Source organism: Polistes fuscatus, unplaced genomic scaffold (genome assembly GCF_010416935.1).
Source record: "Polistes fuscatus isolate 324 unplaced genomic scaffold, CU_Pfus_HIC Scaffold42, whole genome shotgun sequence".
Lineage (NCBI taxonomy): Eukaryota > Metazoa > Arthropoda > Insecta > Hymenoptera > Vespidae > Polistes > Polistes fuscatus.
The window spans coordinates 114,949-129,693 of NW_025113121.1; the positions used below are offsets into that span (position 1 = coordinate 114,949).

Sequence of the window (14,745 nt, forward strand, 5' to 3'; positions counted from 1 at the left end):
TTATGCTTGCGGTCTATTAGATAATATTTTAAAAAAACAAGTCTGTTTTAAATTTAGTTTTTTGTAAAAAAAATAATGCGTAACAAAGTGCATATTAATATAGAAAGCGTAAGTGCGAGCTGAATACAACAAACTTTTTATACACAGCCATTTCTTTTAAAATAAAAATTGTTAACAATATATTGAATTTGATAAAATAATGTAATAATTAAAGTGTTATTTATGCTTGCAGTCTATTAGATAATCTCTTAGCAAATCAATTTTTTTTGAATTTTCGTTTTATTATTAGGTGTACAAATAAGTTTCCGCCATTTTTTTTTAAATTAAGTATTTATTCTAGAAGAATTGTAATTTTAAGGTTATTTAAAATACTGTCTATCACTTGCAATGACTTTTTCCCATCTCTCAGGCAACATTCGGATCCCACGTCGGAAGAACACCTTGTTTTTTGAGGCTATCCACGAATCAACCTAATTTTTGGTATCTTCATATGATTTGAACCGCTGCTCCGTCAGAGCATGTGCCATGGACCGAAATAGGTGATAATCGGACGGTGCAATGTCTGGTGAATACGGCGGGTTGGGTAACAATTCCCAATCAAGTGTTTCCAAATACTTTTTCACTGTAGCCGCTACATGTGGACGAGCATTGTCATGCAGGGAATAATTTTTTCGTGTCTAGAATAGTATTGAGGTCGTTTTTTCTTCAGAGCTCGGCTCAATCTCATTAATTGTGTTCGATAGAGGGCTCCGGTGATTGTTTCGCTCGGATTAAGCTACTCATAATACACTACACCCAGCTGATCCCACCAAATACACAGCATGAGTTTTTTTCCGTGAATATTCGGTTTTGCTGTTAATGTTGACGCATTGCTTGGTAATCCCCATGATTTTCTTGTATTTGGATTATCCGAATGTATCCATTTCTCGTCACCAGTGATGATACGACGTAAAAAACCCTTTTTTTTATGTCTAGCAAGCAGTATTTCACTTAAGCATAATCGGCGTTCAATATCTCTCAGCTTTAATTCGTACGGAACCCAATTTCCTTGTTTATTAATCATTCCCAATGATTTTAAACGATGTGAGACTGCTTGCTGAGTGACTTCTAATGTTACAGCAAGTTCTTTTTGTATTTGAGATAATCTTCCTCCAAAATTTCCTCCAATTCAGCATCCTCGTAAATTTTTGGCCTTCCACTGCGATCTTTGTCTTCTATGTCGAAATCACTGTCTTTAAACTTTTGAAACCACTCACGACACGTTCTCTCATTCAAAGCAGTCTCACCATATGCTTCTACGAGCAATCAATGCGCCTCAGCAGCAGATTTCTTTATATTAAAGAAGTAAACTAATATTTCCCGCAAATATCGCTTATTTGGCTCAAATTTGGAAATTTTCAACTAAAAAAAATTATATTTTACCAATATGAAATCAATAATATTAATAGGTTATGTTGTTCTTAAACGTCCAAACTAATTTTTAAGCAGGATATCATCTGCGAAAGTTAACGGAAACTCCGCGCCGCGCTATCTACATTAAAACGGCGGAAACTTATTTGTACACCTAATATAAAAAAAGTGAATGCGTAACAAAGAAAATATTATTATATAAAGCGTTAGTGCGAGTTGAATACAACTAACTTTTTATACCAAGCAATTGTTATTTAAAAAAAAATAGTTAGCGGTGTATTGAATTTGTAGAAAAGAATGTAAAAATTAAAGTGTTAATTATGCTTGCTGTATATCAGATATAGAAAATCAAGTGTATTTGAATTTTGTTTGATTATAAAAAAAGGGAATGCGTAACAAAGTGCACGTAATTATACAAAGCGTTGGTGCGTGTTGAATACAAAAAACTTTTTATACACTCTTATAGTTTTTTAAAATAAAAATTGTTTACAATGTATTAGATTTGTTGAAAGTTGAGTAAAAAATTATGTTTTATTTATGCTTGCGTTCTGTCAGCTAATCTTTTAGCAATACAAGTTTGTTTTAAATTTTGATTTTTTATAAAAAAAAGTGAATTCGTAAAAAAGAGCATTATAATATAAAAAGCTTTTTTTCGGGTTGAATACAACAAACTATTTATACAAAAGCATTGTTTTTTAAATTTAAAATAATTAGCGGTGTATTAAATTTGGTGAAAAGAATCTATAAACTTAAGTGGTAACTATGCTTGCAGTACATCAGATAATCTTTTAGTAAATCAAGTTTTTCAGAATTTTTGTATTATATAAAAAAAGAGAATGCGTTAAAAATTGCATATTAATATATAAAGCGATGTACGATAAGAATACAACAAACTTTTTATACACAGTCATAGTTTTTTAAATTAAATAGTGTTGACGGTGTATTGAATGTGTTAAATAGAGTGTATAAATTAAAATATTATTTATGCTTGCGGTCTATCAGGTAATAATTTAACAAATAAAGTTTGTTTTTAAATTAGTTTATTATAAAAAATGTTAATGCATAACAAAGTGCATATTAATATATAAAGCGTAAGTGCGAGCTGAATACAACAAACTTTTTATACCCAACTATTGTTTTTGAAATTAAAAAGTGTTAACGGTGTATTTAATGTGTTGAAAAGAATGTATAAACTAAAGTGTTATTTACACTTGCGGTATAACAGATAATCTTATAAAAATCAACTTATTCTGAATTTTAGTTTTATTATAAAAAAAGTGAATGAGTTAGAAAGTGCATATTAATATAGAAAGCGTTATTGCGAGTTGATTACAAGAAACCTTTTTACACAGCTACTTTTTTTTAAATTCAAAAATTTTAGCGGTGTATTTAATTTTTTGAAACGGATCTATAAACTTAAGTGTTATTTATGCTTGCCTTTAATCAGATAATACTTTAGCAAATCATGTTTTTTTAAATTTAGTTTTTTATAAAAAAGTGAATGCGTTACAATGTGCATATTAATATATAAAGCGTTAGTGCGAGGTAAATACAAGTAACTTTTTATACCTAGCTATTGTTTTTTAAATTTAAAATAGTTAGCAGTGTATAAAATTTGTTGAGAAGAATCTACAAAATTCGGTGTTAATTAATCTTGCTGTCTATCAGATAATCTTTTAGAAAATAAAGTTTTTCTGAACTTTAGTTTTTTTATAATAAAGTGAATGCGTAACAATGTGCATATTAAGATAAGAAGCGTTAGTTCGAATTAAATACAACTAACTTTTTATACACAGCTATTGTTTTTTAAATTAAAAAGTGTTAGCGGTTTATTGAATCTGTTGAATATAGAGTACAAATCTAAGTGTTATTTATGCTTGTGGTCTTTCTGATAATCCTTTAGCATATCCAGTTTTTTTAAAATTTAGTTTTATTATAAAAGAAGTGAATTCGTAAAAATGAGCATAATAATATACAAAGGGTTCTTGCGAGTCGAATACAACAAACTTTTTATACAAATGCATTGTTTTTTAAATTTAAAATAGTTAGCGGTATATTAAATTTGGTGAAAAAAATCTATTAACTTAAGTGTTAACTATGCTTGCTGTCTATCATACAATGTTTTTGAATATCAAGTGTTTTTGAATTATAGTTTAGTTTTCACAAAAGGGAAGGCGTATCAAAGTGCACGTTAATATACAAAGCGTTAGTGCGTGTTGAGTACAACAAACTTTTTATACACTGTCATTGTTTCTTAAATTAAAAGGTATTGGCTGAGTATTGAATGTGTTGAATAGATTGTATAAATTAAAGTGTTATTTATGCTTGCGGTCTATTAGATAATATTTTAAAAAAACAAGTCTGTTTTAAATTTAGTTTTTTGTAAAAAAAATAATGCGTAACAAAGTGCATATTAATATAGAAAGCGTAAGGGCGAGCTGAATACAACAAACTTTTTATACACAGCCATTGTCTTTTAAAATAAAAATTGTTAACAATATATTGAATTTGTTAAAATAATGTAATAATTAAAGTGTTATTTATGCTTGCAGTCTATTAGATAATCTCTTAGCAAATCAATTTTTTTTGAATTTTCGTTTTATTATTAGGTGTACAAATAAGTTTCCGCCATTTTTTTTTTAAATTAAGTATTTATTCTAGAAGAATTGTAATTTTAAGGTTATTTAAAATACTGTCTATCACTTGCAATGACTTTTTCCCATCTCTCAGGCAACATTCGGATCCCACGTCGGAAGAACACCTTGTTTTTTGAGGCTATCCACGAATCAACCTAATTTTTGGTATCTTCATATGATTTGAACCGCTGCTCCGTCAGAGCATGTGCCATGGACCGAAATAGGTGATAATCGGACGGTGCAATGTCTGGTGAATACGGCGGGTTGGGTAACAATTCCCAATCAAGTGTTTCCAAATACTTTTTCACTGTAGCCGCTACATGTGGACGAGCATTGTCATGCAGGAGAATAATTTTTTCGTGTCTAGAATAGTATTGAGGTCGTTTTTTCTTCAGAGCTCGGCTCAATCTCATTAATTGTGTTCGATAGAGGGCTCCGGTGATTGTTTCGCTCGGATTAAGCTACTCATAATACACTACACCCAGCTGATCCCACCAAATACACAGCATGAGTTTTTTTCCGTGAATATTCGGTTTTGCTGTTAATGTTGACGCATTGCTTGGTAATCCCCATGATTTTCTTGTATTTGGATTATCCGAATGTATCCATTTCTCGTCACCAGTGATGATACGACGTAAAAAACCCTTTTTTTATGTCTAGCAAGCAGTATTTCACTTAAGCATAATCGGCGTTCAATATCTCTCAGCTTTAATTCGTACGGAACCCAATTTCCTTGTTTATTAATCATTCCCAATGATTTTAAACGATGTGAGACTGCTTGCTGAGTGACTTCTAATGTTACAGCAAGTTCTTTTTGTATTTGAGATAAATCTTCCTCCAAAATTTCCTCCAATTCAGCATCCTCGTAAATTTTTGGCCTTCCACTGCGATCTTTGTCTTCTATGTCGAAATCACTGTCTTTAAACTTTTGAAACCACTCACGACACGTTCTCTCATTCAAAGCAGTCTCACCATATGCTTCTACGAGCAATCAATGCGCCTCAGCAGCAGATTTCTTTATATTAAAGAAGTAAACTAATATTTCCCGCAAATATCGCTTATTTGGCTCAAATTTGGAAATTTTCAACTAAAAAAAATTATATTTTACCAATATGAAATCAATAATATTAATAGGTTATGTTGTTCTTAAACGTCCAAACTAATTTTTAAGCAGGATATCATCTGCGAAAGTTAACGGAAACTCCGCGCCGCGCTATCTACATTAAAACGGCGGAAACTTATTTGTACACCTAATAAAAAAAGTGAATGCGTAACAAAGAAATATTATTATATAAAGCGTTAGTGCGAGTTGAATACAACTAACTTTTTATACCAAGCAATTGTTATTTAAAAAAAAAATAGTTAGCGGTGTATTGAATTTGTAGAAAAGAATGTAAAAATTAAAGTGTTAATTATGCTTGCTGTATATCAGATATAGAAAATCAAGTGTATTTGAATTTTGGTTTGATTATAAAAAAAGGGAATGCGTAACAAAGTGCACGTAATTATACAAAGCGTTGGTGCGTGTTGAATACAAAAAACTTTTTATACACTCTTATAGTTTTTTAAAATAAAAATTGTTTACAATGTATTAGATTTGTTGAAAGTTGAGTAAAAAATTATGTTTTATTTATGCTTGCGTTCTGTCAGCTAATCTTTTAGCAATACAAGTTTGTTTTAAATTTTGATTTTTTATAAAAAAAAAGTGAATTCGTAAAAAAGAGCATTATAATATAAAAAGCTTTTTTTCGGGTTGAATACAACAAACTATTTATACAAAAGCATTGTTTTTTAAATTTAAAATAATTAGCGGTGTATTAAATTTGGTGAAAAGAATCTATAAACTTAAGTGGTAACTATGCTTGCAGTACATCAGATAATCTTTTAGTAAATCAAGTTTTTCAGAATTTTTGTATTATATAAAAAAAGAGAATGCGTTAAAAATTGCATATTAATATATAAAGCGATGTACGATAAGAATACAACAAACATTTTATAGACAGTCATAGTTTTTTAAATTAAATAGTGTTGACGGTGTATTGAATGTGTTAAATAGAGTGTATAAATTAAAATATTATTTATGCTTGCGGTCTATCAGGTAATAATTTAACAAATAAAGTTTGTTTTTAAATTAGTTTATTATAAAAAATGTTAATGCATAACAAAGTGCATATTAATATATAAAGCGTAAGTGCGAGCTGAATACAACAAACTTTTTATACCCAACTATTGTTTTTGAAATTAAAAAGTGTTAACGGTGTATTGAATGTGTTGAAAAGAATGTATAAACTAAAGTGTTATTTACACTTGCGGTATAACAGATAATCTTATAAAAATCAACTTATTCTGAATTTTAGTTTTATTATAAAAAAAGTGAATGAGTTAGAAAGTGCATATTAATATAGAAAGCGTTATTGCGAGTTGATTACAAGAAACCTTTTTACACAACTACTTTTTTTTAAATTTAAAAATTTTAGCGGTGTATTTAATTTTTTAAAACGGATCTATAAACTTAAGTGGTTATTATGCTTGCCTTTAATCAGATAATACTTTAACAAATCATGTTTTTTTAAATTTAGTTTTGTATAAAAAAGTGAATGCGTTACAATGTGCATATTAATATATAAAGCGTTAGTGCGAGGTAAATACAAGTAACTTTTTATACCTAGCTATTGTTTTTTAAATTTAAAATAGTTAGCAGTGTATAAAATTTGTTGAGAAGAATCTACAAAATTCGGTGTTAATTAATCTTGCTGTCTATCAGATAATCTTTTAGAAAATAAAGTTTTTCTGAACTTTAGTTTTTTTATAATAAAGTGAATGCGTAACAATGTGCATATTAAGATAAGAAGCGTTAGTTCGAATTAAATACAACTAACTTTTTATACACAGCTATTGTTTTTTAAATTAAAAAGTGTTAGCGGTTTATTGAATCTGTTGAATATAGAGTACAAATCTAAGTGTTATTTATGCTTGTGGTCTTTCTGATAATCCTTTAGCATATCCAGTTTTTTTAAAATTTAGTTTTATTATAAAAGAAGTGAATTCGTAAAAATGAGCATAATAATATACAAAGGGTTCTTGCGAGTCGAATACAACAAACTTTTTATACAAATGCATTGTTTTTTAAATTTAAAATAGTTAGCGGTATATTAAATTTGGTGAAAAAAATCTATTAACTTAAGTGTTAACTATGCTTGCTGTCTATCATACAATGTTTTTGAATATCAAGTGTTTTTGAATTATAGTTTAGTTTTCACAAAAGGGAAGGCGTATCAAAGTGCACGTTAATATACAAAGCGTTAGTGCGTGTTGAGTACAACAAACTTTTTATACACTGTCATTGTTTCTTAAATTAAAAGGTATTGGCTGAGTATTGAATGTGTTGAATAGATTGTATAAATTAAAGTGTTATTTATGCTTGCGGTCTATTAGATAATATTTTAAAAAAACAAGTCTGTTTTAAATTTACTATTTTGTAAAAAAAAATAATGCGTAACAAAGTGCATATTAATATAGAAAGCGTAAGGGCGAGCTGAATACAACAAACTTTTTATACACAGCCATTGTCTTTTAAAATAAAAATTGTTAACAATATATTGAATTTGTTAAAATGTAATAATTAAAGTGTTATTTATGCTTGCAGTCTATTAGATAATCTCTTAGCAAATCAATTTTTTTTGAATTTTCGTTTTATTATTAGGTGTACAAATAAGTTTCCGCCATTTTTTTTTTAAATTAAGTATTTATTCTAGAAGAATTGTAATTTTAAGGTTATTTAAAATACTGTCTATCACTTGCAATGACTTTTTCCATCTCTCAGGCAACATTCGGATCCCACGTCGGAAGAACACCTTGTTTTTTGAGGCTATCCACGAATCAACCTAATTTTTGGTATCTTCATATGATTTGAACCGCTGCTCCGTCAGAGCATGTGCCATGGACCGAAATAGGTGATAATCGGACGGTGCAATGTCTGGTGAATACGGCGGGTTGGGTAACAATTCCCAATCAAGTGTTTCCAAATACTTTTTCACTGTAGCCGCTACATGTGGACGAGCATTGTCATGCAGGAGAATAATTTTTTCGTGTCTAGAATAGTATTGAGGTCGTTTTTTTTCAGAGCTCGGCTCAATCTCATTAATTGTGTTCGATAGAGGGCTCCGGTGATTGTTTCGCTCGGATTAAGCTACTCATAATACACTACACCCAGCTGATCCCACCAAATACACAGCATGAGTTTTTTTCCGTGAATATTCGGTTTTGCTGTTAATGTTGACGCATTGCTTGGTAATCCCCATGATTTTCTTGTATTTGGATTATCCGAATGTATCCATTTCTCGTCACCAGTGATGATACGACGTAAAAAACCCTTTTTTTTATGTCTAGCAAGCAGTATTTCACTTAAGCATAATCGGCGTTCAATATCTCTCAGCTTTAATTCGTACGGAACCCAATTTCCTTGTTTATTAATCATTCCCAATGATTTTAAACGATGTGAGACTGCTTGCTGAGTGACTTCTAATGTTACAGCAAGTTCTTTTTGTATTTGAGATAAATCTTCCTCCAAAATTTCCTCCAATTCAGCATCCTCGTAAATTTTTGGCCTTCCACTGCGATCTTTGTCTTCTATGTCGAAATCACTGTCTTTAAACTTTTGAAACCACTCACGACACGTTCTCTCATTCAAAGCAGTCTCACCATATGCTTCTACGAGCAATCAATGCGCCTCAGCAGCAGATTTCTTTATATTAAAGAAGTAAACTAATATTTCCCGCAAATATCGCTTATTTGGCTCAAATTTGGAAATTTTCAACTAAAAAAAATTATATTTTACCAATATGAAATCAATAATATTAATAGGTTATGTTGTTCTTAAACGTCCAAACTAATTTTTAAGCAGGATATCATCTGCGAAAGTTAACGGAAACTCCGCGCCGCGCTATCTACATTAAAACGGCGGAAACTTATTTGTACACCTAATATAAAAAAAGTGAATGCGTAACAAAGATAATATTATTATATAAAGCGTTAGTGCGAGTTGAATACAACTAACTTTTTATACCAAGCAATTGTTATTTAAAAAAAAATAGTTAGCGGTGTATTGAATTTGTAGAAAAGAATGTAAAAATTAAAGTGTTAATTATGCTTGCTGTATATCAGATATAGAAAATCAAGTGTATTTGAATTTTGGTTTGATTATAAAAAAAGGGAATGCGTAACAAAGTGCACGTAATTATACAAAGCGTTGGTGCGTGTTGAATACAAAAAACTTTTTATACACTCTTATAGTTTTTTAAAATAAAAATTGTTTACAATGTATTAGATTTGTTGAAAGTTGAGTAAAAAATTATGTTTTATTTATGCTTGCGTTCTGTCAGCTAATCTTTTAGCAATACAAGTTTGTTTTAAATTTTGATTTTTTATAAAAAAAAAGTGAATTCGTAAAAAAGAGCATTATAATATAAAAAGCTTTTTTTCGGGTTGAATACAACAAACTATTTATACAAAAGCATTGTTTTTTAAATTTAAAATAATTAGCGGTGTATTAAATTTGGTGAAAAGAATCTATAAACTTAAGTGGTAACTATGCTTGCAGTACATCAGATAATCTTTTAGTAAATCAAGTTTTTCAGAATTTTTGTATTATATAAAAAAAGAGAATGCGTTAAAAATTGCATATTAATATATAAAGCGATGTACGATAAGAATACAACAAACTTTTTATACACAGTCATAGTTTTTTAAATTAAATAGTGTTGACGGTGTATTGAATGTGTTAAATAGAGTGTATAAATTAAAATATTATTTATGCTTGCGGTCTATCAGGTAATAATTTAACAAATAAAGTTTGTTTTTAAATTAGTTTATTATAAAAAATGTTAATGCATAACAAAGTGCATATTAATATATAAAGCGTAAGTGCGAGCTGAATACAACAAACTTTTTATACCCAACTATTGTTTTTGAAATTAAAAAGTGTTAACGGTGTATTGAATGTGTTGAAAAGAATGTATAAACTAAAGTGTTATTTACACTTGCGGTATAACAGATAATCTTATAAAAATCAACTTATTCTGAATTTTAGTTTTATTATAAAAAAAGTGAATGAGTTAGAAAATGCATATTAATATAGAAAGCGTTATTGCGAGTTGATTACAAGAAACCTTTTTACACAGCTACTTTTTTTTAAATTCAAAAATTTTAGCGGTGTATTTAATTTTTTAAAACGGATCTATAAACTTAAGTGGTTATTATGCTTGCCTTTAATCAGATAATACTTTAACAAATCATGTTTTTTTAAATTTAGTTTTGTATAAAAAAGTGAATGCGTTACAATGTGCATATTAATATATAAAGCGTTAGTGCGAGGTAAATACAAGTAACTTTTTATACCTAGCTATTGTTTTTTAAATTTAAAATAGTTAGCAGTGTATAAAATTTGTTGAGAAGAATCTACAAAATTCGGTGTTAATTAATCTTGCTGTCTATCAGATAATCTTTTAGAAAATAAAGTTTTTCTGAACTTTAGTTTTTTTATAATAAAGTGAATGCGTAACAATGTGCATATTAAGATAAGAAGCGTTAGTTCGAATTAAATACAACTAACTTTTTATACACAGCTATTGTTTTTTAAATTAAAAAGTGTTAGCGGTTTATTGAATCTGTTGAATATAGAGTACAAATCTAAGTGTTATTTATGCTTGTGGTCTTTCTGATAATCCTTTAGCATATCCAGTTTTTTTAAAATTTAGTTTTATTATAAAAGAAGTGAATTCGTAAAAATGAGCATAATAATATACAAAAGGTTCTTGCGAGTCGAATACAACAAACTTTTTATACAAATGCATTGTTTTTTAAATTTAAAATAGTTAGCGGTATATTAAATTTGGTGAAAAAAATCTATTAACTTAAGTGTTAACTATGCTTGCTGTCTATCATACAATGTTTTTGAATATCAAGTGTTTTTGAATTATAGTTTAGTTTTCACAAAAGGGAAGGCGTATCAAAGTGCACGTTAATATACAAAGCGTTAGTGCGTGTTGAGTACAACAAACTTTTTATACACTGTCATTGTTTCTTAAATTAAAAGGTATTAGCTGAGTATTGAATGTGTTGAATAGATTGTATAAATTAAAGTGTTATTTATGCTTGCGGTCTATTAGATAATATTTTAAAAAAACAAGTCTGTTTTAAATTTACTTTTTTGTAAAAAAAAATAATGCGTAACAAAGTGCATATTAATATAGAAAGCGTAAGGGCGAGCTGAATACAACAAACTTTTTATACACAGCCATTGTCTTTTAAAATAAAAATTGTTAACAATATATTGAATTTGTTAAAATAATGTAATAATTAAAGTGTTATTTATGCTTGCAGCCTATTAGATAATCTCTTAGCAAATCAATTTTTTTTGAATTTTCGTTTTATTATTAGGGGGACCGGAAAGTAATGTCGTTTTCTTACGCTAAATACAAACACATACATTTTTAACGAGTCTTTATTTTTAATCAATGATGTATTCCCCATCATTGTCAATAACCTTTTGCCATCTAGTGAGTAAATTTTCAATCCCTGATCGATAAAAATTAATTGGTTTTTCGGCAAAATATCTAGAGATTGCATTTTGGATATCATCCAAATTGGCAAATGTTTTGCCACTTAAAAAGTGTTGCAGCGCTCGGAATAAGTGGAAATCCGATGGTGCAACATCGGCCGAATATGGTGGATGAGGCAGCACCTCCCACCCCAATTCATTAATTTTTTCTAGAGTTCGCCTTGCGCAGTGCGGTCTTGCATTGTCATGTTGGAGAATGACGCCTTTTCGGTTGACAATCGCTGGCCACTTTTCAATTAAAGATTGATTGACTCGCTGCAATTGTTCGCTGTAGAGGTCTGCAGTAACAGTTTGTCCAGGTTTCAGTAATTCAAAATGAACAATGCCGCGAATACTCCACCAAACACACAAAAGCGCTTTTTTGGGGTGTAAACCTGGCTTAGCAGTACTCCGAGGGATTTCATTTGGAGAGAGCAACTGCCTTTTGCGTTTTGGGTTATCATACAGGACCCATTTCTCATTTCCTGTGATCAAGCGATCAAAAAACGCTTCTGTGTTGTGTCGTTGAAGCAATAAGTTGCATGTGATTGATCGGTTAGCCTTATTCTGTTCGGACAGATTATGCGGGACCCAAACACCTGCTCTGCTTACTTTCCCAATCTGCTTCAAATGTTCTTGGATGGTCGACCAAGGTTGGTTGAGACTGTTTGACAATTCCTCGATCGTCTGACACGGATTTGCTTCCACTTCCGCCCTTAACACGTCGTTGTCTAACGCTGATGGTCTTCCTGATCGATACGAGTCGGAAAGATCAAAATTACCCGATTTGAACTTGGAAAACCACCTTTGGCATTTACGAATGTCCAGTGCATTTGGATAAACATCGCAAATGTTTTTGGTAGCAACTGTTGCGTTATTTCCCTTGCGAAACTCAAAGAGCATGCAATGCCGGATGTGTACCTCTTCTGGTATTTGGCTGGCCATTTTACCCAAAATTACAAAAAAAAATTGTAATTCAATTGTCTATAAGTAAAGAAATCACTATAACCTCACAATGTCTTTGGTACGCCTCTGAACCAAACAATGAGCTGACAAATGACAATCAAGTATTGGCATGCGTAGAAACGACATTACTTTCCGGTCCCCCTAATATTAGGTGTACAAATAAGTTTCCGCCATTTTTTTTTTTTAAATTAAGTATTTATTCTAGAAGAATTGTAATTTTAAGGTTATTTAAAATACTGTCTATCACTTGCAATGACTTTTTCCTATCTCTCAGGCAACATTCGGATCCCACGTCGGAAGAACACCTTGTTTTTTGAGGCTATCCACGAATCAACCTAATTTTTGGTATCTTCATATGATTTGAACCGCTGCTCCGTCAGAGCATGTGCCATGGACCGAAATAGGTGATAATCGGACGGTGCAATGTCTGGTGAATACGGCGGGTTGGGTAACAATTCCCAATCAAGTGTTTCCAAATACTTTTTCACTGTAGCCGCTACATGTGGACGAGCATTGTCATGCAGGAGAATAATTTTTTCGTGTCTAGAATAGTATTGAGGTCGTTTTTTTTTCAGAGCTCAGCTCAATCTCATTAATTGTGTTCGATAGAGGGCTCCGGTGATTGTTTCGCTCGGATTAAGCTACTCATAATACACTACACCCAGCTGATCCCACCAAATACACAGCATGAGTTTTTTTCCGTGAATATTCGGTTTTGCTGTTAATGTTGACGCATTGCTTGGTAATCCCCATGATTTTCTTGTATTTGGATTATCCGAATGTATCCATTTCTCGTCACCAGTGATGATACGACGAAAAAACCCTTTTTTTATGTCTAGCAAGCAGTATTTCACTTAAGCATAATCGGCGTTCAATATCTCTCAGCTTTAATTCGTACGGAACCCAATTTCCTTGTTTATTAATCATTCCCAATGATTTTAAACGATGTGAGACTGCTTGCTGAGTGACTTCTAATGTTACAGCAAGTTCTTTTTGTATTTGAGATAAATCTTCCTCCAAAATTTCCTCCAATTCAGCATCCTCGTAAATTTTTGGCCTTCCACTGCGATCTTTGTCTTCTATGTCGAAATCACTGTCTTTAAACTTTTGAAACCACTCACGACACGTTCTCTCATTCAAAGCAGTCTCACCATATGCTTCTACGAGCAATCAATGCGCCTCAGCAGCAGATTTCTTTATATTAAAGAAGTAAACTAATATTTCCCGCAAATATCGCTTATTTGGCTCAAATTTGGAAATTTTCAACTAAAAAAAATTATATTTTACCATATAAATCAATAATATTAATAGGTTATGTTGTTCTTAAACGTCCAAACTAATTTTTAAGCAGGATATCATCTGCGAAAGTTAACGGAAACTCCGCGCCGCGCTATCTACATTAAAACGGCGGAAACTTATTTGTACACCTAATATAAAAAAAGTGAATGCGTAACAAAGAATATTATTATAAAGCGTTAGTGCGAGTTGAATACAACTAACTTTTTATACCAAGCAATTGTTATTTAAAAAAAAAATAGTTAGCGGTGTATTGAATTTGTAGAAAAGAATGTAAAAATTAAAGTGTTAATTATGCTTGCTGTATATCAGATATAGAAAATCAAGTGTATTTGAATTTTGGTTTGATTATAAAAAAAGGGAATGCGTAACAAAGTGCACGTAATTATACAAAGTTGGTGCGTGTTGAATACAAATTTGTTTTTATATCTTGCGTTCTGTAGTAATCTTGCGTTCTGTCAGCAATCTTTTAGCAATACAAGTTTGTTTTAAATTTTGATTTTTTATAAAAAAAAAGTGAATTCGTAAAAAAGAGCATTATAATATAAAAAGCTTTTTTTCGGGTTAATACAACAAACTATTTATACAAAAGCATTGTTTTTAAATTTAAAATAATTAGCGGTGTATTAAATTTGGTGAAAAGAATCTATAAACTTAAGTGGTAACTATGCTTGCAGTACATCAGATAATCTTTTAGTAAATCAAGTTTTTCAGAATTTTTGTATTATTATGAAAAAAAGGAATGCGTTAAAAATTGCATATTAATATATAAAGCGATGTACGATAAGAATACAACAAACTTTTTATACACAGTCATAGTTTTTTAAATTAAATAGTGTT

The 14,745-nt window shown here is 30.3% G+C and overlaps 1 protein-coding gene across 1 annotated transcript; it reads right to left on the reverse strand.

The window, feature by feature from the left end:
* Positions 1-11,553: 11,553 nt before the first annotated feature.
* LOC122521593 (histone-lysine N-methyltransferase SETMAR-like) lies at positions 11,554-12,588 on the reverse strand. The gene has a single exon (XM_043642437.1). It carries the CDS (start codon positions 12,586-12,588, stop codon positions 11,554-11,556), a length of 1,035 nt encoding a protein of 344 aa, XP_043498372.1.
* Positions 12,589-14,745: the final 2,157 nt, after the last annotated feature.